We start from the raw sequence: 25,907 nt of genomic DNA, 5'->3' as shown, positions 1-25,907 counted from the left end.
TGAGGGAGCAGGAAGCTGTGTAAATTGGTGGTGTAGTGCTTAATAGTGCTTAATGGCTGTGTTCATATAACCAGGAGGCTCTAAGCTTAGCTCAGTGGTTAGAACATAGGAGAGAAAGGAAGCCAGCACAGAAGAATTCTTCATTTCTCTTCTATTCTCCCCTGTGACCATTGTATTTTCTGTGCTATTTGACCATGTCTCTTTGTCGTTTATGTGACTTATTCCCCCATTTGCCCCCCAAGTGCATTGGAAAATGCCATGGAAGAGGGAAAGGGGGACATGGCAGGGCACAATTGTGAGGTTTTTGCCAGTTGCAACTCTTAAGACTTTGCTGAAAGCTGCAGTCATCAGTGTGGTTATGTGATACAGAAATTTATTCCATCGGCTTTCAAGGTATAGACTGCTTTCATTTACGCCATAGCATCCCCCTAGGATTAAGTCATTTGTTGCTCTGGCATTCTCTTAAAGCCTGGTCACAAAAGAGAACTTTCTGAACAATGGGCCTGTTATCCTATTCAGCCTTTTCTGATCTATTAAATTCCCTGTTACACCATTCTGCAATTACTCCACACCTCACCTTCCCAGACACCCTGTTCTCAAGCAATCTGGGAATTTGCCCTTGTCATTTGCCTCACTCCACAGGAGCCCCACATCCCTCTGTTTCACCCCACCACTTTTGATATTGACTCTGGGTCATTTTCTGTGCTTGGCATACTCACATGTATGGCTCTCCTTCACATCTGCATTACCAGAGAAACATTTATATATGTTTATTCAAAGATTTCTCTATCTTATTCAGAGAAAGGTGGGCTTAAAAGAAAATATTTCAGTCTCAACCCTAGTTTTATCTCAATGTTGAAAAAGAAAAGAAAAGCTGAATTACATGTAGTTCTTTTTCTAAACATGTCTTACTAGATACGAAATAAATCTCTGTGTAAACTGCTTATTGTTGAGCACTGTGTCTGGAAAGAAAGGTAGGTACCATACACGAGAGGTCAGTGTTAGTCACAAAATTAAATCACAAAAGATATGATTGCATGTAAAGTTTTGATAACAGTATTATTATTCAGACAGAGTTCATTAACATCAGATGTGTCAGTGTTAAAATCGAGGTGCGGTTGATATTGGACTTGAATTGATTTCTTTTTTTCACAGCCTCACTAGCAGTTATCTGCCTGAAGTGAGTTCTGTGCAAACATTAAAATTTAGCTGAGTTTTTTGGGGACTTTGAGATGGTCTGAATCAATGTTCAGAATTAGCCCACAAAGGCACAACGAATCAGAGCCAGGAATCCCAGCAGTAGAGCTGCACGGATCTGCTCTTTGGGTTCTTTCACAGATCTGGTTTTTGTCCAATTTGCTCTTCATTTACAGATTTGATCTTTATTTGAAGGAGCTGTTACTTTCAAAAAGCACCCACTTTTACTGTCAGGAAGATCATTTTCAGGTCTTGCAAGATTGCAATCCTGAGTATGGGTCCAGCTCCTTGTAAAGGTTTGTCTCTCTAATTCTCAGATCATGAGTTATGATCCCTATTTACTGTTCTTTTAATCAGTTATAGCCTAGTCAGTGCGTGAGATCACAGTCATAGAGGGAAGTTTGGGTTTTGTTTTTCTTTCAACAGGTAGATGTGGTCCAGTTGTGAGGGGTTTTAATATGAGGCCAGAGTCTTAGGAGAGGCACCTTTCTATACCAGTCAGAGCTTTTTCAGAAGAAGCCTTTTTCCTTTTGTAGCTATGGAAAGTAGAAATAATCAAGACGAGAACAAAAATATGAAGATCACTGGAACAGCTTTCTGTGTGATCAAACAAAGTGCAGCTTCTGCCCATTCACAGCAGAATCCAGATGTCTCTTACCACCACACCTAAGAAGCGATGAATGAACAGTATCCTGAACTACGGGTGTTGCAGAGAAGGTGATCCCTTCAAAGTGTTTTTTTCTTCATCTGAACTTCTTCACCCTCCATTTTAAGCTTCCCCTTCACTGATCTTATTAGGGCTGTACAGGTGAATGCTTTGGAATTGCAAAAAGGAGTCATCCCCAAGGACTAGGGCAGGCCTTCTCAAATAGGTAGTTTGAGAAATCTGTGAGGATGAGTACAGCTACTCCTCTCTTGTTTTTCAGTGATGCAAATTAGGTCCCATAGCGACAAGGGCAAGGTTTGTCAGACACAGTGGGAGAAGGCCACCTCTGGGTGGCCATTGATGAGATTAGTAGCAGAGAGGTGAGGGTATTTGTTGTTGTTACTTGCTTTAAATTAAATTTGTCAGAGGAAATGTTGACATTCTCTGTATTTCTGGGGTCTCTGTTCTTTTTACCAGGAAGAATGTAGTGCCTCTTGATTGTCATCATTGTGTAAAGAGCTGCCCAGTGAATGACCTTAATTCTTGGGAAGGTATTCTGTTCCGGTCCTGCATTCACCTCATTGGTCCTTGGCGATTCATAAAGCCATCCTAAATGCAGATGATCCTTCTTGTGCATCTGAACAACTATTTGCAGAGAATTTTTATCATCCTGAGGTGAACGAAGGAAGTCTAACTTTTCTAAAGTAGTCTGAAAAAGTTCTACTGCAGGGTATGAGTAAGATTCCTCTCTGATAAAAAAGATGTTTTCTCCCTAGAGTGCTGGCAGTAATTTGAAGTCATAGCTTATGCTTCAATCTAAATCCTATTGTCTTTTCTGGTAGCAGAAGTTCATGTTACAGCTCTTTCACCTTTGCCCGGGCTGCTGCAGTTATCTGTTGGATGGCTGGGGAATGGGGGAGCTCCCCGTCTGTGACTGTTTTCAATAGCCAGAGAGTGGCTGCAGAGTTGCCCTGACTCTCCTACTCCTTCAGTGCATTGTGTAATATAAGTACGTTTTGGATTTGACAAATGAGTCCCCTTTCTTAGTCTTGTTCTCTCCTTGTTCTCAGCATTGTTTCCTTTGTCTCTCGTCTCTTTTCCCCTCTTTGACTTCCCTGCCTTTACCTTCTGACTTTCCTTTCCCCTTGTCTAGAACTATTATGTTAAAGAGCTATGCATAATAGACTTTCTCTGATTTCTCTTCGCTTATTTGGGGATTACCTGTCACAGCTGTTACATGGCTGAACCACCCGTGTATCTCGATGTTATTCCCTAACTCAGAAAGAAAAATGCTAGATCCAAAAGGAAACCCAATGTATTTCCTCTCCTTATTTACGCTGAAAGTAACAGAGTCCAAGAAATCCATGAATGGAGACAAGTGAGAACAAACAGAACAAGTTGTCAAGGCAGATGGAATGCTGTACTTCAGTGGAGAAGCCTGTGTGCAAATCTTGGAAGATTATTTTAGGCAAGTCCAAGGGTGACATTAGCCTTAGTAATTTCTACTTAATTTGACATAATGATTTCATGCAAATATCATTTACTTCACAACTAGGACTCTGATTTACTGTGAAACTACCTGCACTTCAGAAGCTTTGATTTATGGTGTACCTTTTTTTTAATTATTATTATTGTTCCTATCTTTCTGGCATCTGGCAATCGATGATTGAGATTTTGTGTTCACATATGTTGTGCAAGAGGAGTTCAGGATGTGTAATTGTTTAGCATCAGGCGTATGTGCTTTAATTCTCACTTCCAGTGGTAAAACAGTCTGTCATATTTTGAAAGAGAAGAGAAATCTGGGCCTACTATGTGGGATTTTTTTGTTGTTTCAGGGGGATATCCTTTTCAGGTTTTTTTTTTCAATTTTTTAAATCCTCTTAATGGTTTTATTAACATCCCAGATAAGTATTTTATGGTTCTTTCCCTGTTGTCATTAGATTCAAATTACACCTTTACTCTAAGAAGTACACAGACAATTTCATGTCTGTAGCCCTTTCACTACACAATTATGTCAACTTATATTTTAAATAAATAGGTCCAGATGATCAGAATACCTACATACTCATACCTCAATCTAATTGATAACACGTGACTCCAAAACAACCAGTTCCACAATATGTCAATATTTTCATGGGGTTTAGCTTTGTATTTTCAACTTTCAAGTGCATGTGCACCTCCAGGGGACTTACTTGCTGGTTTACTGATTTTGTTTGGACATGGAATTGCTTGGTTTGCCTTCATATTTACCTCATTTGCCAGGACAGTGGCAACACAGGGTTTGCATTTGATAGAGCTTATATGTTATATACAGTTTATTAATTGAGTAACATCAACTAGTAAATATATGGGTATGAATGCGTGTATTCATTATTAGGATCAGAAAACATTTTGCCACAGTTTTTCCCCCTAGCAGTAGCAGCTCTGAGCACATCGTTTAAATGAGTGCAGTAATTTTCCCTTCATTTAAGGGAAAATTAACTTTTCTTCCACCTGCCATTGTTCTTTGAAGAGGATTATAATATGGTCAGCAAAACGCTAAGAAGGGTAAAGAAAAATTACATCAACCTCAAATGTCTTATTTACCTCCTAACCTCCTAATTATCCTGCAAAAAAAACCCCCAAATATGGGGTGAGGGAACCTCTTCTTTCTGCCCGACTTCCACCTCCCCGTACCTCGTTGTCACTCCTGGCAGTGTAACTAATGGCCATATCTGGATCCAGCCCTCCCCACCTCCGCTCTGCTGACATCATAAATTATCCAGATCTAAATGGACAACATTCATTAGCTGTGCACTTTGCAGAAAGAGCCAGCTCAGGAGCTAAGCACTTGCCCATTTTTATTAAAAGTTAAAAAGCTCCTCTGCTGTCACGGAAAGGGGAGTTTGGAGGAGGTACAATGGAGGACAGTGCCACAGAGCTAATAAATAAAAATAATAACTATTACCATTGGTTGAGTGACCCTGGGAGAAGAGCACTACTGAGCCATTTGTTGTTCCTTTTCACTTGTCAACAGCAGTGGCTTAAAAGCCTTCGCCATTGTTCAGGCCCTAATAGCACCTGTTGGGAAGATAGGAAGACAGCTGTCAAAAAAAAAAAAAAAAATCAAACCACAAAAAAACCACCAAAAACAACTAGGGTGGGGGAGGAGGGTGGAAGCTGATGATTAGTTCAGTAACAAGCACTTTGGCGCAGCTGCAGCAGGACATTTCCTGGCTTCCATTCGGAAGTGAAGCTCTGGCACTGCCGGCTCTGCGCTCCGGCACTCCCCAGGACAGGCACCAGGGGAGCCCAGAGTACCCAGGAGCACCGGGAGAGGGGAATGGAGCCATGTGGGTCTGAAAGCAGTGGTAGTTAACCCAAAATAACCCCAAACCCCAACCAGACCTCAACAGCAGAAGTTGTGGCTTTGTGACAAGAGTGCTTGTCTCACTTTCTTTTTTTTCTTTTTTATTTCTTTTGATTCCTCTCTTGCATTGGCAAAGAAGGCTCCTCTTCCCCTCTTTGTCAAGGAAGGGTGAGGAGCCCCAGGGATCAACAGCTCCCTTTCCAGCCCATCATCTGGAGGCTGGAGCTACCCTTTTTTTGGTGGTGGGAAATAGTGGCTGTGGCCAGGGTTTAAAGATAGGCTATGTAGAAAATGGTTTTCTCAGCCTCATCACATACAGTCCTCACGTTTTTAATTCTGAGAAAAATTACAAGCACTTCAGGACTCATTTTTTTTTCCGTTTTTAAGTAAGTTGCTCTGAGATTTTCAGGTAAAAATGCAACTGTATATGAAGGGTTACATTGTTGCTGTTGAATTTAGGATTTGAGAAGTGGAGTGGTTGAACTTCAGAAGGATTTCCTTGAAATTCTAGCCAAACGCTGTAGCTCTCAATTTATGTTTTATGGTTATTTAGATTATATACCTTTTGGCTCTCTTGGGGTTTTGTTTTAGGGTTTTTTCAAGAAAGCATTTAATTACTTAAAACGAGATAGATCAGCACAAAAGATCTTCTCTGTCAAAGGATAAACCACAGAATATCCCTAGAACATCCCTCATGATGTGTCAATACCCATTAAAAGTTAGTGTATAGTCATCTCATTGAATGTTTTTTTTTTCAATCCCTCTTGCTTAATAAGGATGTGCTGAAGATGTAAAAAATTAGCAGACCGAAAACATCGTCCTCTGTTAACATTAACAAGATATTATGGCCCTTTAATTAGAAACTGGCTCTGTTGGTAGCACTAATACATAAATGTATTTCAGGGGAATATGTATTTCAGTGGAGTATCTCTGTCCAGCTGAGACAGAAAAACAAAACTGAAGTGAAATTTAATGGTATTTAATTCCAGATGTCTCTGTTTTTATGTTGTTACTCTTGAAATAGTCTCTGGAAATATTAAAACATCTTTGTGGTTTCAGAATTTCAGTGAAGCTCAGGTTTGGTATAGTGCCTCCTTCTGTCAACTGACACAGGGTTTTTTGCTGGGTGGGCCACTCCTGAGAAAATCAATTCCTTCTTTCATTTAGAGATGCCAGGAATTAAAGAGACATTAGAAACTTGAAGAAGACAGTTTAAGACAAAATTCTCTTTTTTCATGCATAGCAGAGGGTTTTTCTTATTTCACTGTTGCCCTTCTTTTCCTAAGGATTCCTACTGGTGTAACATCAATGAAAAAGGAAAAGGTTGCTGCTCAGGAGTTGAAAGTGAGTTAGTATGTTTAATATTTTCATTTATTTTTTATATATCAGGAAAGTACAGGGAACATGTAAAAAATTTAACTTCTTTTCCTTTTTTTTTAAGTTTGGTAAGGTTAAATATCTTGCTACATTCTTATAAGTTAATTAGGGGTGAAGAAGATGGTCGTAGCAGGGAGTTGGGATCATCCTAAATATTGTGTATGCTGCAAAAGACGTTCCAGCAGCAGTTGTGCCAGTGAAATGCCACATTTGGCAGAATGTGTTCGTGGTCGTCTCTTTTCGGCCAACTCACTGGCCTGGATCTCCAAAGGCAGTCGGAGCCTAATTCCTTTCCAGAATGAGATTTATGCTCCTGAATGCCTTTGGGAATCCAAACCACTGAGTCCCAACGAATTTCAGTGACAAAAGATGTATTGTCCTGTGCATGGCTTCCAGCGCCATTCACAGTGCCTTCAGTGTGCCCTTCTCTGGGGGACACAGTTGCTTTGCTGCGGAAATGGGAAAGGCAGAGATTTAATTGATCCTTGAACTGGCCATATCCTACTACGTATTTCAAGGACGAGGATTTAGATGGAGAGTGACTGAGCAGTGAGTACAAACTATGCTGTTCCAGAGTTTCTTCAGAATAATTAAGCTTTAGCGGTTTTGGGGGCGTCCTGCAAGCAATGCAGCCCCATCTCCATATAAATCTGAGGCACCCAGCAGTGGCTCCAGGTTTGATGTGGAAGGCCAGATTAATGGAGGTGTGAGAAGAGCACGCCACTGCCCAGCTGCCCTGAGACACAAATATAAATTTCACCCCCCACAACAGGGGAAGAGCTGGAAATTGTCGTACAGCAGTTTGCAAGCCTGGATTTTTGTGTTTTGGAGTGTAATCACGGAACACTTAGTAGCCTTGATGTAGTCCATTGTCTCTAAGGTGGGTAAGGCAATGAAATATGCACTCTACAAGTTAGTGTGTTGGAAATAACAGAGATTGAGTTGGAATTCCCTGTTGTTCTGAGGTGAGAGTGGAGATTGCAGGCTCGTTCCCTGGCTCAGCACTGTGCTTGTGAGAGGTGGTTTTGTCGGCTATGCTGGCCTCAGAAGGGCTATGGGGACATTTTATTGACGTAGGCATTGTCAGTCCAGAATAGTGTATAACATACAGACTTTTAGAAATACCTAAATTGTCACATTCTGGAAGCTGGTTCTGTCCCAAAGCTGTATATCAATAAAGAGGGTGGACACCAAGAAAATCTCAACTGTTGCCCCAAATGAGCCCAGACCCTCTTGCTGGGAGGCTGAAGGACTGGCAGGAGGTATTACATGACAGGCTTGATTTCTTTGCATTGTACATGTCATATCTGGAGTATGACACTGCTCCTGCAGTAGGTGACCATTCATTGAAACGAGGCCTAAAAAGTACACAGCTAATGGAGCGACTGCCAGGGCATTCAGGTGATGGAAACTATAAAAATTTCAGACAATAGCCTGACTGTTCCTGAGGGTGTAGTTGAACGAGATGCTGGCTTTGGCCTTAAACCTAGCTTAAGAAGTCCCTGTGCCCTCCCCCTGTCCTGCTCAGCCCTGTGTTTCTGCCTAGTGCTGTCATTTGGAGGCTCCTTACTTACATCCTAAGGGATAATTAGTTCAACAGCTGGTAGTTTAGTGTATCTGAAGACTAACCTTTTCTTCCTAATAAATGTCCTTGTGGTTTTAGGTAACTTTCTGGTAAGACTAGCAGTCGGCATTGGTGAGCAGTTGTAAAAATAACTGCTTTGTGTATTTGTAGATAGAGTAAAATCATTTTTCTGGTGGCATTCATAGATTACTGATTTGGATGTTAAAAGCTTGAATAATTTAATTATGGTGCTATGGAACCTTTTCTGGCTACGTGAATTATTATTTTTAGCACAAAAAGCAGAACTCTTGTGCCAGAAATCACAATAAAAACGTCTTATCATTCATATAGCATTTACTTCACTAATGCAGCATGATGGGTATTGCAAAAGAGAGCAAGCAACTTGAAAACAACTCTTGTGTTATTAAACACACGCAAGATTATGCACGTATGTGCAACAAGAATACGATGGTAACTTGGTGTCGTTGTGGATACAGAAGTTGGTTTTGTCCTCTGCAGTAAAATGCTATGGGAGCTAACATGTGGCCAGAACGGGACTAGAGATTCCAAGAGCAGGAAGGCTGGTTATCCCTGCCAGGGAAGGGAGCTTTTTAGTAGGCTTGGAAGCCACCCATGGACATATGTAGCCCAGCTGTTTTCTGCACAGTGGTTGTGATGGAGCGATGTAGTAAGAGTCATACTATGATGTGCTGGCCAGAGCACCACAGCTTCCCAATACTGAAACGTGAGTGTTTCGCTCAGCTCTGTGAGTTTGTGCCCTAAGACTAAAAAACATTTTATGTGTAAAAAAAACCACCACCAAAACCCCAAAAGCACGCTACTTTCTGTCCAGTCAGAGAAGCCCCAGGTAGTATTGTACTCAGCACCATATTTTTGCTTATCACGCCTGAGCAACCATGTCCTACATTTGAACAATATTTACATTTATAGAGGTGTTTCCTAGTGTCTGCTCCAAAAGTTTAAAATGCTTTTAGACTGGTGAAAAATTGCAGTACTTCCTGGAAGGCAAGAGAAAAGTGTATGTTGTGTGGTCTTTGATTTCCAAATTTAAATACATTCTGTGTTGTGCCTGCTCATGATTCATAGTGTCTTGCCTAGCTGCAAGTAGTTCCCTAAAAGCATGATTCTGTTGATGGAGAACCATATGTGTATGCAGATGCTGTATGTCTATGTAACCTGCTGATACCAACCATTTCTTCATAATAGTTGCTTTATTTTCTTTGCTATGAAAATTGTTTCTGATTTTGTGTGGGTAAGACCTTCATAATAAAAAATGGGTGCATAAAAAGAGACATTTCTTGTGTCTCTCTATATACTTGTCTGCTCTTTTAAAGAAAGAGTGGAAATCTGCCCTTAATCTTGTTTCCTGATTTAAACCAGAAAGGGTTTGTTGTGGTACATGAACACCGAACAGAGTGCCAGTGGGGTGGCATGTTGATAGGTGAGGGTTGTAGAAACACTGAGTGGAACTGTGGCTGACAGGTGTAATGTATTTATGACCATAGCAAAAGAAAAGGGTGAATAATGGATGCCAGCTCAGTATTTGCCAGCTCTTTCATAATATAAGGGAAGGTGCCTGCCAGAAGTGCAAGGTATATAAAGTTTATTCATGATCGTTTGTGCCGACCAAATACTCCTTCCTCTAGGAATGACACGTGTTGGCAGGAAATGTCTGGTGGTCTGGCTGGGTATTGAGCAACTCTTGGCTTCTCTCCACTCAGCTATGCTTCATGTCATCATCCTCGCTGAGGCCAAACATCTTTCTTTTACTTTGTTCTGAGGAGTGTCTCTCTCTCAGCCCAGGACAAGATCTGTTCCCTGTAGTTACAAAGGAGGGAACACTTTGGGCATCTCCTTGGGAGGGCACCTATGCTTGGGCAACCAGACCCCATGCAAGTGAGAGGCTCCAGGACTCACACTGCTCCTCTCACTTGTGGTCAGCTTACATCACCCTCTTCCCTTTTATCCTAGTTGTGTCTTCTTTATAACATCAGAGCTTTCTCTTCCGTTTCCTCTTCAAATATGGCTCTTCTGGACGTGCCTTGTGGAGAGCTCCCATCTGTCACCTCCTTACAGCCTGATGGAATCGCATGCCTTTCTTTGGAAGCAGGCGGCTGCATGAAAACTAAGTTTGCTTTTAGTAAATAATCAGCAGGAGCAGAAAGAGGTAATGGAGATTTGGCACTGAAGACCATTTTAAGCTTTTATAAGTGGATTTCTAGGACTGTGACCTTGGAGCATGGATTGAAAAGAGCTACTGGAGAGACTAGGCCTGAAGGGAATGCTGTACTGTGGGACTGTGTTTCTGGAAGGCTGCCGAGGCAGGTTCAGGTACACACACGTGCATCTGCACTGCCACTGAATTGAGAGTAGCATTCGGTCACTCCCAAAGGGGAGTTACAATGCTTGAAAAAAATTAACACAACTTCTGGAAGTAGACTAAATTCAATAGAAGTCTAGCAGACGGTGATAAAAATGGTGCCTCCCTCTTGCTATGGCTTTGTAGCCTCGTCCGCTTCCTGGAAACAAACCTGCTGCTTTCCCGGTGTGAAAACTTCAGGTCTTTTAGCAAATAAGTCGATGAAGCTATACTTAAACATCAAATACAGAAATAGAAGGGCAGTGGCATGCTTGTTAGCATACAAAAAGTTAGACTAAAAAGCGATTTAATGTTAATTTACTTAGGTGTTTTGCTTTCCGGTAGCGTTAGAGCCATTCAGTGCATGTGTGCCCAATGTGTACAGATCACTGCGCACGTGCACCCATGTGCAGCTCAGAGCAGTGAACGTGGGACTCTTGTACCACCGAGAAAGTGGTTTAATTCCATGTGATGAAGGCCTGTGTGAGAATTACTGGCTGCTGGCATCCGTCTCCAAGTCTCATTGTTGTAGATGAGGGAGTCAGTCTCGGTGGTGCTTGGCACAGAGGGAGAGCGGCGGGGCCGGGGGCACCGAGGAGCCAGTGTGCTGCTGGCACGGGCAGAGGGCCACTCACCAGTGGGTATTGCTGCCATACGCAGGGATGCGGAGAAGCATATGCAAGCAACAGAGGCAAGGGTGAAAGGAAAAAACCAAAATGTGCCATAAGTATCTCTAGAAAGAGCTAATGACTGATAAATGTGTTGAACAGAGACAGCAGAAATCATTTTTTGTGGGTTAATTTCTATCTCTGTTGATTCAGTCAGGCTCCTCTTCGCCAACATTTACTTAATGAATCCTGTTCTTCTTTCCATCTCGGTCCTTATCTTTGGTGCCCTATCCATAATCGTGCTCTACAACATTTAACACTTTTCATAGTTGTGTCTGGAACAAAAATGTTTCCCAAACAGTATTACTGTTCACAAACAACCAGTGAACAACTATTGTAGACCTGTTGGTATTCTGTTGTGGATAGACTTGGAATTGTTTTATTGTGTGCTGTAGGACCAACACTGCAGATAGGTGATAGGGGAATTCTTAGCTCAAGTGGGGCTCAGAAGGCGGCAAGAGGCTAATTCTGAGTTCTTCTCAAAGGTGGAATTAGGAGGCACTATGAATAATCATGCTACTCAAAACATCATGTGAAGCTTTTTGGAAATACAGATTATTGTAATACATAGCTGTCCTGATGTATATCCAAAATCTATCAGAATATAGCTCAGTTTTTGGATGTAGAAACATTGTTTTGTGGAATCCAAGAGGAGAGTAGCTGTTGGAGTAGGGATCAGGAGTTAGCAGTTCCTGTGTGCTGGTCCCCTTTTCTCAGTTTCAAGCTGCACGTGATATGTGCAAGCATTAAAAGTTTTACTGACTTTCTAATGAATCCAGAGAACATGTGCTTTGCAAACAAGATACAGCGTTTATTTCTTTTCATAATTTGAGAGCATCATCTTCCCAACCAAGTCTAAAAAAAGCTGAACAAAGGATGACTTTGTTTCTGTATAATTCATGAAACCTCTACAGTCGCAACCTTTTAAACAGTTATTTTTATTTAAGATGTGTAAATTTCAAATCTTTTTTTAATGGGGTACATAAATGACATAATAAATGTTTCTTTCCAAGATATGGTGCATAATGTATTTCACAAGCAGTTACTGAAATGTGATAGGTTGAGTATATGAATAGCATATTTTATGTAAGTACAATATGTTAACATGGTATATAATAGAATTAAACAAGCTGTAATTTAATTTAGCTCTTTAGCTCCATAAAGCTATAGGGGTGGGGAAGCTATTGTCTTTCAGAATTAAAGTTCTTTTTAAGTATTAGCAGAAGGACGATTATTTGCTGATTCTGTATCAAAATTCTGTTGAAGTGCCTTATGTAAAAATTGCAGTTCAAGTCAAGAGAGGTTTGAAACTAAGTTAGGACATCAATTTAGTATGATTGCTTGGGGGTTTTTAAAGGGAAAAAAATCTATATAATATTATTTTGAATAGTTAACATACAGTATTTCAACAGGGGAAACGCTGATTAGATCACCACAATCTATTTTATGCCATCAGGATTGCTGAGGGGGCTTATAATTGTGTTAAATTTTCATATTACTCATATTCACACATTAATGAACAGATGCATTGTTACTATTGGGATTTTGCCATTTGGCCTTTCACATCTCTAATCATGATTTCCTACTGAGATCTTTACCATTCTCGCAGAAATCCAGTCATTGATACATGGCCGTCCACCGCATTCATTATTCCCCCGCTTGTTTGTCCGCGGCTCTCCCGGAATCACCGGCGGAGTCGGGTTGCGGGGGATGATACTCGTTTGTAACACGAGCCCTCCGGCGAAGGGGGGGGGGGGGAACGGGGACTCCGGCACTCGGGGTTTCACCGACAAAGCACAAACTCACTCCCCCCGGGGAAGTCACACCGGGCCCGTCCCGGCGCCGCTCCCGGAGCGGCTGCAGCGGTGACTCGGGGCCGCGGGGAGGGGCGGGGCGGGGGGCGGCGGGCAGGGAAACCGGGAGGCAAGGCAGGGAAACCGGGAGGTAGGGAGGGAGGCAGCGGGGCCCTGGCAGCCCCGGCGAGCGGCTACTGTAGCTTTAAGGCGGCAAGTTAGACAGAAGACTTGTGTTTCTTTACGAGCGCACCACGGCGAATATTTTGTCTAGCTGCAGGGGAAAAGCTTTGTCGTGGACTTTTCTGACAATGGACTTAAAAGTAAGGCGGGCTGCTTTTAGTGCCTGGAGGCTCTGGAGCCCATTGTCAGCTCACAATGGATCCCTATTGCCGCATTCCTGCTTTGCAAAGGTTTGTTGGCTTTTAATGACTGACAGCCCTCCGCCGCAAATACCGCATTTGCTCCGGGCCTGTTTACACGCTGCTCCAGAGTTTTTAGAAAAGCACAGGGGAATAAAAAAAATAAAATATTAAAGGGGGGGGGGGGGAAAGTGGCGGCGTTTATCTGACCTATTCACACTAGGGGAATGGTTTCCTTCGTGGGTGCTTCGAGGGGACGGACAAACTTCAGCAGTAGCTGCGCAAGTGCCCGGAGCCCGGCGGCAGCAGCCCCGGCACGGACCCTGCTCTGCACGGCAGCGTCTCCCGCCCGCCTCCTTAGGATTTCATGGCGCTTTTAGGGATTCTGACAGAAAAATCGCACTCGGGCGAGCCCGGGGATCAGCGCAGGGAGCGGCCCTGCCCGCGGGCGCACGGGAGGAGATCGGGGTGCCGCAGCGCGAATAAAAATGTCACGGAACAAAATACCCTCCTGTGCTGTTCGGTGGGATCCGTAGCTTGTCGCTACGCTCCTGGCGGGATGCAGGCGTGGGGCTGTGCCCGGCGCGCGTGTCTTGACTGTCCATCCGTCCGTCTGTCTGTCTGTCGGCGCACACCCGTGTGCGAGGCAGCGGCGGGGGGGTGATGCGAGATGCAGGAGGGGCATCCCTGTGCCCGTGTCGCTGTGGTTCCTCAGGCACTGGCACTGCACTGCGGGTGGCTGGTTTGAGGGGAGCCCGGGCTCGCTCAGCCCCTCGGGAGCGGCGGGGGCTCTGCGGGGCTTGGCCGGGAGAGCGCGGCCGGCGGAGCCGCCCCGAGGAACCGCAGTGCCTCCGAGCTTCAAGTTGGGGCTTCAAGAAAGGAGGCGGAATTAGCCCAAACGAGATAATGAAGGTTGCTCGTAATGGTTTTTACTGTGGGGAAAATTAACCAGTTGCTAATAATTGTATGGTCTCTAGGCCAGACGGTCCCTTTGATAAGTTAACATGTACTCCCTTTATGCTCCTGGTAGGGGGTAAACAAATGCCTGAACAAATACAAATACGCATAAACACAAATGTGGAGAATAGCAGTATATGTCTTAGATCCAGATAATAAGTGTGGGTATTGTTATTTAGATGGCACATACTGGGACACTTATCTTTTAGTACACTCCATTTTCTAACTGAATGCAGTGCTAATCGTGGGATTGAAAGCTATTGTAATTGTGTACCCATCTAAATGCTGACAAGAATATACAATTACATTGTTTGGAATTGAGTTTAATGTTCTCTGAATTTTATTAGCATTTATATTTACTTATGCATTAAAATTCTACACAAAAAGAGGTCAGAACACAAGAGTTATAGACATAAATATCAGACCCATCCACACCCTCGCTGCATTTTTCCTGAAAATACTGAACAAATATATTTTATTTTATTTTATTTTTAAAGGAAGTGATAGAATCTGAAATGAGCAAATAATGGGTTTCCATTCTAAGCGATGCCTTTTCTCCCTCTGGATTTTGCAGTCTTTTAAGGCTTTTTTCATACCCAACTTTTTATTATTATTATTTATAATGTGCGTGTTACCGGAAAAATCTTTCCACAGTATGCTTACCACCACACGATGTTTAAACACACATTATAAAGTGGATGTAATTGTAAAGGCTCAGAGGGATATAATTACATGTAGCAGATTTAGGACCTAATTCTTTGCTTCTCTCTCTCTTTCTCTGTCTCTGTCTCTTTACTCCGCATTTTATCAACATAATTATTTTTTGACTGCAGACTAACACCCAGAAACTGACAGGCATCCATTATAGGCAGCAACTTGTTCACCAAATTGAAAAACAATGAACTGCAGGTTTATATGTGCCCCATTGTCATACAGAATTACCGGAGCTTTGTTCCACTAGAGGAAAAAGCTAATGGTTTTGAAACAGCAGGTGACAAAACACATTCTTTTTTTTTTTTTTTCTCTTCCCTCCCCTCTTATCAGTTTGTTGATGAAGTCATTATGAACTGGGGCCCAGAATAGGGTTGGCCTTATTTTTAGCAGATAGACTTTTAATGAGTTCTATTGTGGAGACAGTCATGTTGATTTGCTTACATTTTTTTTCCCCCCCTTCACTCAGAAACTCCCAGTATTGAAAAGCTACTATCAAAGGACTGGAAAGACAAGCTTCTTGCCATGGGATCAGGGAACTTTGGAGAAATAAAAGGTAATGCTGTTTCTGTGCTAAAGGAAATTGAGAATGAATATACAAATACCACTGGCTTTATGGAACTTTGTCTGCTCCTCTTCCCCTCCCCTTCAAACATGGTAATTTGGGGTTTAAATGAAATGTATGTACTCCCATCTGTGATAATATAAATCAGTGAAATGGTATATTGCCCTGAGTGAACAAACTTACCTAAAGCTTTTGTTGCATATATCATTCTGTGTTATAAACGAAGACATCCTTTTGCTGGATTGGAAAAAAAAAGTCAAGTCATATATCAAACGTGTGGTATCAGAGTATAGCAGAGCTCAGCTTCTGAAATCTGAGGGTGATCAGAATTCCTTGTTAAATTTTAGACAGATTTTGATGATGCAGATTTTCTCTTTATTTTTTTGCATGTAGGAAAAAATAAAAAGAGCAAAGTTTGAGTAATGATACCTCTAGGTACTGAAATTAGCCAGTGCAGATTTTAAAAGACAGCGTACAACATCTGTGCACTAAAACATGTTCTTTTAAAGCCGTACTCCAGAAGGAAAATGACAAAATTTGACCACTCTCCAGCAGCAGTAGCTTCTGCTTTGCCAAGATATTTCCCCATTTTATATATGTGAGGTCATTTTAGGGAACCTGTAGTTGTTTGCTTTCATGTAATTTAATATTTTCATAATTCCTCTGCAGTGCTTATGATGAGGAAGTGACTCGAAATACACGTGTCAAAAATTTTAAGTTTCTAGAGCAGCCATTGTCAGTCTGAAAAGAAACAGTGACTCTGATTCTTCTCCCATTTGTATCAGTGTACATCTGGAGTAGCAAAATCCAAGCCAATGTTGTTTTGGAAATGTGAAAGTCGAATGAGATTAAAATTAAACCCTTCTTTTGTGTTTATAAACTGGATTTCATTTCTCTCCATTATTTTTGGTATGTTTGCATACTAATGTTGTCCCTGATACAGAGATCCGCACTCAGGCAGGCTCCCAAGCCTCATGCCTGACAGGTTTAGGGACCTCTGCTACAAGAGGTGGGCAATATTTAGTTCAAGCATACAGCATGGCATGCTCCCAGAGGTTAATGTATTGGTGCATGTGCAAAGATAGTGTTATTTTAATTATATGTGCCTTCCAGCTTGTCACCGATAAGCCACCGGCTCAGTCCGCTGACTTACACAAGTAGGAAAATATGCCACTTGCTTCCCCTGGCTTCTCCCTGAGAGGCTGTAATTCAAAAATATATATTCATTACATATGTAGAATAACTTTATAACAGAATATAGTGCTCCAGCCCCCAGTAGGCTGAGATATTATTATAACAGAGGGCCAAATGCTGGATCTCTATTCCCACTCCGTTTGCGTAAAGCAACAGGTCATAAAGAGGAAGGGTGGCCACTGGGCTTACCTGCGACTTCTGCTTTTTAAAAGCACGTTGTTTTAAACTAACATCATCGTTTTTGTGAACTGATGAAGCTTTAAGGTGTTTCAGGCCCAAAGTACCAAGATGTCTTTCATACCCACTTTTGGTTGTGTGTTTCAGCAGTTCTTGCAAGTTGTCTGGAGCCAGTCTTTAACTCTTGATGCGCTGGAGCCTTTAGAAGGACTCCCAGTGATTCTTCAGTGCCTTTGGACTCGGTAAAGCTACTCTTAAAAAGTTTTGTGCACTGAGAAGGCGGTCTGTTCCCGGTGCCTATGATCTTGTTCTGTTGGAGGGCAATCTTTTTTCTCCATTCCTCTCTCTCCTTTCCACAAGCTAAACTTGAAAGCAGCAGCAACCAGCTATATGCTACCACGAGAGAAATTCAACAGTCCTTTCAGTCTTGCCCGAGGGGGAGGATGGGGAGCAACAGCACAGCCTCAAAGAAGAGTTTTCTTTGCTTTAGTTTTTGTTTTTTAGCTTCATATTTTGAGCACAAGTCGAGTTATTGTTCTGTAGCTCTGTTCAAAAGCCTCACATCTGAGGCTTTTTAGTGCAACTGTGGTTCTATGGTTGGGAGCATGGTTATTAGGTGTTTGGATCAGGTTTGGCAGTAAGCTGTGAAAACAGGCACTGGTTTATTTTTCCTACTGACTGCCGTGACAGTTGCAATTATTGTCCATTGTTCCTAGGTGGCTAGAAAGGAGGGAGGATACAATAGAGCATTGCCCTCTGGGGGTAAATGAATTTGACTTACAGGTTCTTGGGGGGTCAGGCAGGCTGATTATTTAGTGCCCAGGAATGCGGTTTTCATGGCACCGCCAGCCATGAGCGGCCAACAAACAATGGCTCAGCTGTATTGCAGCTGTATTTAGTGAGGCAGCATGAAAGGTGTGCAAGTTGAGCTGCTTTATACTCACGTACGCGTGTACAAACGCACGTATATTATGCTAGAAAATGGTTTTTGCCCTTCTACGGGAACGTAGAGTTATTAAGTTTTCCAGTTGTGATTTTTTTAATTAACTTCTCTCTGTATTTGGCCTGCCAGCTGCATTTTTTCCCTTCTCATGTCTCTATTAGTGATGTTTGGAAACCCCACAAAAGTAGTGTCTTATTATTAATACACCCTGGAATGTGGACAGCGCTAGAAGCTGTACTGCCCAACTGTCTTATGCATTGAATAGTTTTTTCCGTTTAACTGTTCAAAATTTCATTGTGTTTTTCATTAGATCTGGGGGAGTTTTAGTACGTCATGTGCTAAAGTCTGAGCACTAGGCTACATATTGTTAATGCCCCAGTCTGTGTTATTACCATTGAGTTTTATTCTCTGGGAGAGATTAAAAGAAAGGGAGATGAAGAGGAAGGCTTTATTTTCTATTAGTGTGATTTCTTTTAAGTTAGAAGGCAGTAATATTTTATTAAAGATGGGGGAGTTGGTGAATGGCTGGAAGTCACCAGACTCCCACGTTTTGTATTCAGTTGTTCCTCTTAGTTGCTTTGTTACCTTCGGCAGCTACTTTAAACCCCCCCTTTCGTCATCTCCATGCCTGTGCAACGGGAGAACCATCACTGAGTATCTGCAGAGATCCAGCTGCAAACTTCAAGATCACAGTTAGAAGGATCTATATATGTCCAGTCACTAATGGAAAAGGCAATGTGTTCTTTTAATCCAGGGCTTGACTGAAAGGTACTGCAAGGGAATAGTGTTAAAATGGGGCAGGCAAAATCTAGAACCTTTCGTATCCATAGAAATTGTAGCTCAAATGCCTCTGTTTGTTCAGAGAGATAGTCTGGGGCTAAATAAATAATGCAAGTTTGGCATTAAAAATTTCTTAAGAAATTCTGCCTTGAAATCCCTGGGATTTTTACTCTGCTCAAAACAAGTCGCTCTATAGTAAAACCCACAAAACATGCCGTTAAATCAAAGTATTTTAAAGTAAAGCTGTAAAACTGTATATTGAATTGGTTAAAGCCTGTTCAAACTTACTTATATCCATCATATTCAAAAACAGGGCTCAAAAGGCCTCTGGATTATTCATGGATAATGCAGTTTATTGGATTCAGTGGAGCAGAGAGATCTTCAGGTCTCAAACCGATCATCTACAGGAAGGAAAATTATACCCCCTTTCTGCTGTCAGTGTAGCTGCCTGATAGCTGTGCCTTGCAGGGTGAAAGTGGCTGCTGTCCTTCAAAGCAGTGTTAACCAGCTGCAGCAGATGCAGCACGTGGGGTAGGCTGTCACTAGGGAAAGGTATAAAAAAACATATGTCCACGCTCTTGTCAGTGCCCATCCCTATATATGTAAAATTAACAGGAAGCTTCTCTTTCACTGGTGTTGGGTCTCCTCTGAGCAGATCTCAAGAAACAGTGCTGGCCTCTCAGGTGCATCACGAGGTTCACAGCCTTGCTAACGCTGGTGAGAGTGAGGCAGTTTCAGCCACGATGAGAACTCTTAATTTTTAAAACTTCCCCAGTGTGCACAAAGCCTTCCTGCTAATCTTGTCCATCTCTAGTTTATTGAGAGTTGTCAAGAAATAAGAATGCATATTTTATATGTTCTCCACTTAGCTAATTTTGAATAGGTATGTAGAACAAAAGGCTAAAGGGACTTTTGTTTCCAATCTTTCTGAGTTGGTTTTCTGTTGAAGGGAAGGCATTGTTAACAGCGATTGCGCCTGAATCTCTCAAAAAGACCGGGCAAGCCTGAACCTGATTTTTTGTTGTTGTTTGAAAACCCTTTTCTATTGTAGAGGTTAGTTCGTAAACAACTCGGGTGAAGTGTTTTCTACACTTAACTGTGAAAGGGATGGTCATTAGGTTAAACTCAGCTCTTCATTGTATCCACTTAAATCTAGGTGACTCCAAAGGCTGTGGTGGAGTAACCACAGATCTATGAGTGTCATTGAAAGCAAGATTAGCCTACCAATCCTAATCTTTAATTCACGATAACACAGGCATTTGTTTTGTGCGAGAAACTGTGTTCCAAGTTACGTGAAGTGTCAGTGTAGGTATTATATTGGGCTGTGTTTGATGTGTGATAGAGCTGTGTTTGCTGAAGACTCTCATTTTGCTTACGTGTTCAGAAGATGGGGCATGAGAGAGTACGCAGTGAACGGTTTTAGGACTGCCAATAATGGATAAAGAGAAATAATCCATTCAGCGATACTATAGCTCATCAGAGCCCATGAATTAAAGACATATGTTATGTAGATTCAATGTATGGATTAAAACGGATAATCTGGTAGGTGACACACAGAATCTTGAGATAAGTGGGCTATGCAGATTCGGTATATGGATTGTGACGGATAATTCCATTTAAGTAATGCTGGACAAGTTGAAGACAAGTAAGCTTCGGGTAGTGCTCAGGTTATGTGCAGTAATCCAGTGAGTGACACTTTGGATCACATAATCTGTAAACTGGAGACAAGGAAGCTGGGGATTCTGCATTTAGATGTGGACAGGAGGAAGGAGGGGGAATGGGGAAAAGATTATTCGTGGGGAATACACTGGGTTTAAACCTTTGACTAATGCAGCACAGATCCCCAGGAGATGTGTGAAAGCTGCACACTTTCATAGAGCTGTGTGAGTTTTGCATTTGCACACTGATGGTTCAGAAATGTTTGTAAACTTGTGTCAGATGTGGACATTTTGCATGATCTTTTGTGGATAGTATTGTATGGGGAATGGGGAGAGAAGGACAGTGAGAGAGTCATAAATGAGGGAGGTAAGATGTGTGGGGTTGTCGGCTTTTAACTGATAAATTCAGTATTTATTGCAACCTACTTAGTATCTTTTTCTCTGTATTTATTTTTGTGAGGGGTTTAATAGTAGCAAATTGCTTACAGTGAGCTTTAGTCCTTTGTTAAATATTTCAGAAGTGCTGGGGTGTGGGGGAAACCTGCCCAGTGGCACACAGGGAATCCTAAGTTTTGAGAGGAAATTTGGCAGCTGCCGAAATAGCGGAGGTTGATCACAGTGCAATATGATACTCTCGGGCTGCAGAGAAGTAGCCAGTGCCAGCTGAGCCACACCAACGCAGAACTTCTTTCAGGCCAAATGAAAACCCAGGATGGAGATTGTGACTGGATGGAGCTGCTCCTATTTGGCCCTAGAACGGGGGGGGGGTTATTTGTGGGTAGTATCTATGGAAGAAGGGTTTGAGGAAGCTTTTTTAAAGCATCTAAAATGCAAAAAAAAAAAAGTGAATTTGTGGCAAAGCAGCAAGTTCAGGCTGCTCTGGATTTATATTTTTGTACATAAAGGTACTTAATTTGACCAGAAAAAGTCAGGTTCTAATTAAGTCAAATACAACTTTTATTTTTAAGGAGTGGTTATTGATAGAGAAAATAGAATAAAATTGAACTAATTAAAGTAGCAAAAGCCAATGACTTTATTTTGTTTAAACATATGGGGGCCAAACCACTATATTTAAAAATCATTCAGAGGGTTGTGCTTCTTTGTACTAAAACTACCTAAAAGAGGTGCTGATAGAGCTGAATGTTGCTGAGCTACAGCTACCAGTTTGTCAAAACAGAGCAAATACACACACACACTTTTTACTCTTTTTCCTGCTGCTGCATAAAATTCCAGCAGCAAATGCTATTTCTCCAGCCTAGTTCTAGCTTGTTGTCTAGACAGTAAAACAATGAATAACCTCTGAGAAATAGCCTCAATACAAATGTTGTCTATTCCTTTTGTAACCTTGACAATAAGTTACTAACCTGGTTGAATACCAAGCTTTGTTTGCAGTCTACTGTACCAAAACTTTTTTCTGACAGCAAATAAAGAATACTCAGTGACAGCTTCTTTCCAGCATTGCGAAATAGCAGTGTGCTGGTTTGTTATAGAGCAGACAGCTAAGCTTTTTGTCCCCACAGAGTATGAGTTCTTGAGGCTGGTAATGGCAAAAGATGGTAATTGTTCATAATTTGTTTTTATTCATTCTGCAGTCTTCCACTCAAACATAAAAGATTAAGACTGTCCGTCTGCTGATATAAATAACTTCCTCCTATCTTGCTGTTCTCAAAAGGATTTTTTTCTTGTCAAACAGAGAAGATTCATTACATAAATCTGTAGGTACAGACAAATCAGTTTGAATTGTGCGCTTTTTCTTTCCTTGTTTCTTTTTCTGGTGGCCGTGGCTTGCCAAGTAAAGAGCAGTCAGAAAGTTTTCTTTTATTATGCTGACTTCCCATATCAATCAGATGAAGTAATTTAATTTAGCAAGGTGGGTAGTTGTAAGCGATGGCAGTCATTGTGTAGCAAAAGTTGGCTTAAATACTTAATGAAAAATGCCAGATTTCACATGTTTATGTCCTGACAGCTCTGGGATTTACTGGCCTGAAAAGCTGTGTGCCAGTCCATAATAAAACACTCTCTGAAGTATTGATTAGGGAAGCATCAAGGGAGTTTGCACACGTGCACAGGCACAGACCCACATCCACCCACCAATACATACCAGCAAGTACATAGTTTAAAGCATATACTTATTGGTCATAAACATTTGACATTTCTGTTCAAAGGCAGAGGAGAGAAGAGTTTAAATTCTGAACTTACCTCAGCCACTTGAGATCTCTTTATCAGACTATGTTTCCTGAAGGCACGTAACATCAGCTCCCCATTGCCTCACATACACGACTCCGAGTGACGTGAGCCTCATCCGTGTAGCGAGGGCAGGATGCTCCTCTTTGAATTTATGTTATAAATAGATTTTCTTTTTTTTTTTTTTTTTTTTTTTTTTTTTTTTTTTTTTTTTTTAGGGAGAGCATGATAAAGATTAGTTTGCCTTAAAGTAGAAGAAGGCTAGGTGCTGAGCAGAGTAATACTGGGTTGGGGTTTCTGATGTGGCAAGGTTAAAACTGGGGTGGGGAGTAGGGAAAAAAATTGTTGACCATGGAATGAGAAGGATACTCTGAAGAAAAGATACTGGAAGAAAACCCTCAACAAAAGATACTTATTTTACAGAGTGTTGATAATTTTATTTATTCCTTGGATTTCATACAGTTAATGCTAGTAGGAGTTTGATTCTTCTGAGGACAGCTTAGTTAATAGGTTGTTCAGTTTGAAAAACCTCCTTAATTTTAGTATCAGAACTGTAGCATTCCCTAGCTTAAAAAACATACTGAAAAAAACACACCACTGCAGGAAATACTTGGAAGTGACTCAGTTTTTAGCTCATATATGGGTTATTGCTAAGTCCTTGTCACACTGTTGTTACATCAGAGTAAAGTTAAAGAAACTGTGCTGTGGCATGGTTCTGTTGCTTGGCAAGTTGGATGACATCAGTAATTGGTTCATTCATAAGGGTCCCTTTGGCTGGAACCCTACCTGGTATCCAACTGGGTCAAGCACAGACTTAATTATCTGTTTAACATGTATCCCTGTTAAAGTCAGTGGGGAAATTCTTGGTCTTACTGAAATAGTTCTGCTGGTGACTTCAGCGAGGCCAGCAATAAAACCTCTTACACCACATAAAGTTAAGAATGACTTCAGGCAAGTTACTAAAAACTTCATGCCTCAGTTTGCTCTTGAAAAAAGTAATGCATACCATTACCTGTCTACCTGCACGCAGTTTTTAAGAAGATCAATTAGATGATGCTTTGAAATTAAAAAATGCTCTATATTGCGTGCTCTAATTATTATTATACCTCTAAACATTATTCAAATATAGAGTACTTCAAAATATTCTTATTTCTATTTAATGTTTTTTTTTTTACCCTACAAAGCTTTGTAGATACAGGAGGATTTTTTTTTTTCTTTTCTAACCACAGTTAATGATATGAACATAATACAATATTATTGTGTCTCCCAGGCTTTGTACTCGTGCATTGTTTTCTTTGATTTTTTGTTTGAAAGACAGATGCTGACAGTTCAAAAGCGATTTACGTGATTACTGTGATAGTAAACTGGCTTGGTGGATAAATTTCGCTGCCTGCATGGGTGTGCACACGAGCACCCCTGATTGATGCCATTCCTAGCATTTAATGGGGACGTGTCAGGGGGATTGAGGAGAGCCTTGCCACGGCTCTGCCCTCGTGGAATGCTCTGGGTGCCGCGCGGCTGCGAGCGGATCCGTAGGCTGGCTGCGAGCAAACGTTCTCGTCGCTTGAGCATTTGCAGCAAAAAGCCTAAAATGTCTGTTAAAGAAAATATTGGCTTTCCTAATTTCTCATTTACATTCTCATTCTGTCTAATAAATTATAATAAAGTATTTACTGTTTTGATTGCAAAAGCGGTTTCTCTGCCTTTTTTTTTTTTGCTTTGGTTCTGTTTTGGGTGGATATGCCAAGGTTTCTCCTGTTCGTTTTCTCACTTTAAGTGTGTCATTTGGTCATATTGGTGTCTTCATTCTAATGTTTATTAAAATGTTACTGTCACTGCCAGTCTGAGACTGTGAATCAGAACTAAGAATGTGTAATAGTTTATTTCACATTTGAGTAAATTTCTTTTACTACTTAAACACTATTATGGGTAGTGTTGATCTGAGATGAAGTTTAGGTTTGGCGATACAGAATGCCACTAATTTGAGTCTTCTTTTTTTGCCATCTGCTGTGGGTGTTGCATCCACAAACATGTTTTTTTTTTCTTTCCGAATATCTCTTCGTGGTGGTAGAGAATAATCTGATGCATCTGGAGAGCATCTTTTCTTGGGCCTTTCACTGTATCAACCTGCGGTGTGTACTTTGATGCTCTCTTGCCTGAGTTGTTTTGATCAGTTGTAAAAAGTCCACATTTTACCATTGCGGTGATAGAGTAGAGAGAGAACAGTATGAGCACCTACAGCAATCTCCTGAAAGGCAGGTGGCCTGGTGGTTAAAAGCTTTGTCAAACATAAAATGCACAATATCTATTTGTTGTGGATCAGACGGTAATTAAGAGTAATTTTTGAGGCAGTCATTGATGTAAGCCACTCTACTTTTACTCCTCGCTCAATACCTGTGTGAAGTGGTCTAGCTTGCTGTCAAGTTGTACACTGCAATAATGGACACTTGTTTTTTTTTTCTGCCTCCCAGCCACGTTGGATGGCTGGAGTGAGAGCACTGCAACTGTGTGGATAGTGCACGTAGAGTACAGGCCAGCTCCAGAACCGTTCCCAATTCTGTCCTGCTTGGAGCAGCTCCAAATGAGTTTAGTAACAAAGTGACTGAAGGCAGCTGCAGGGGCTGGGGGTTTGCACCACCTTCTGAGTTCTAGCAGTGTTAGCAGCCGTGGGGATAGTTCATTAATTCCTGAGTAGCATAATTTAAGAAACTGTTGGTTTTGTTACTTAAAATACTGACATGTTTTGCCCTGTAAGCTACAGAATTCTTAAAATGGAAATCCCATAGCTGCCAAGACACTTCACACCATGATACAGGTTTAGATCTCTTGCAGGTTAACGGAGAGAAAATAGTGAGGATAGGACAGAAGTCCACCATCCTTACTTGCCCACAATCTACAGCACCTAGAAAAGGATACAAAAATGGTAACTTTCACTCTCAACTCTGCAGTACATTTTAATGCACCAGGAATAATTCCTATCACTGACTGTACTTAAGCGGTGACTCCACCTATGCCCTCACCTCACCGATTTAATAAATAACAGTGAACATCCTTTGGCCTTCCTATGATACACAAACACTGCCACTCATAAATGCTCAATGGTAGTGGCACCTGTGAAATGGCAGTTTTGTTGGCCATTTTCATGAAAGTAATTATAGAAAAAATGTGCTAGGTAATAGGAGTAACATAAAAATTACCAAACTGAAACTAAACACGAACACTTCATTATTACAGTCTCATTCAACTACTTTTTCTTCTTTTTAATTTTCACACTTTTATAGGTCATCAGTTATCTGCAAGAAACTTCCAAACTCTCTGTGATTCATCGTCAGTGGGGCTTATATAGATACGTGGGAAAGGCACAGGGAGATCTACCCAGTAGACCCACACGTCTGATCTCTC

General features: G+C 41.4%; 1 protein-coding gene across 14 annotated transcripts in view; it reads left to right on the top strand.

Moving 5' to 3' along the window:
* Window positions 1–25,907, top strand: part of SOX5 (SRY-box transcription factor 5) — a 641,540-nt gene that overhangs the window by 460,309 nt on the left and 155,324 nt on the right. For 13 of the 14 annotated variants that reach the window (XM_032688182.1, XM_032688183.1, XM_032688184.1 and 10 more), the window contains one exon: window positions 15,474–15,560. The exons of the other annotated variant lie outside the window; for it this stretch is intronic. In XM_032688182.1, the coding sequence (XP_032544073.1) occupies window positions 15,474–15,560 (87 nt within the window). The remainder of the gene's footprint in view (window positions 1–15,473; window positions 15,561–25,907) is intronic. 14 annotated transcript variants of the gene reach the window in all.

Source organism: Chiroxiphia lanceolata, chromosome 5 (genome assembly GCF_009829145.1).
Source record: "Chiroxiphia lanceolata isolate bChiLan1 chromosome 5, bChiLan1.pri, whole genome shotgun sequence".
NCBI classification, from domain to species: domain Eukaryota; kingdom Metazoa; phylum Chordata; class Aves; order Passeriformes; family Pipridae; genus Chiroxiphia; species Chiroxiphia lanceolata.
The sequence above is the reverse complement of the archived record's forward strand: the minus strand, read 5'-3'. Positions and strand labels throughout refer to the sequence as shown.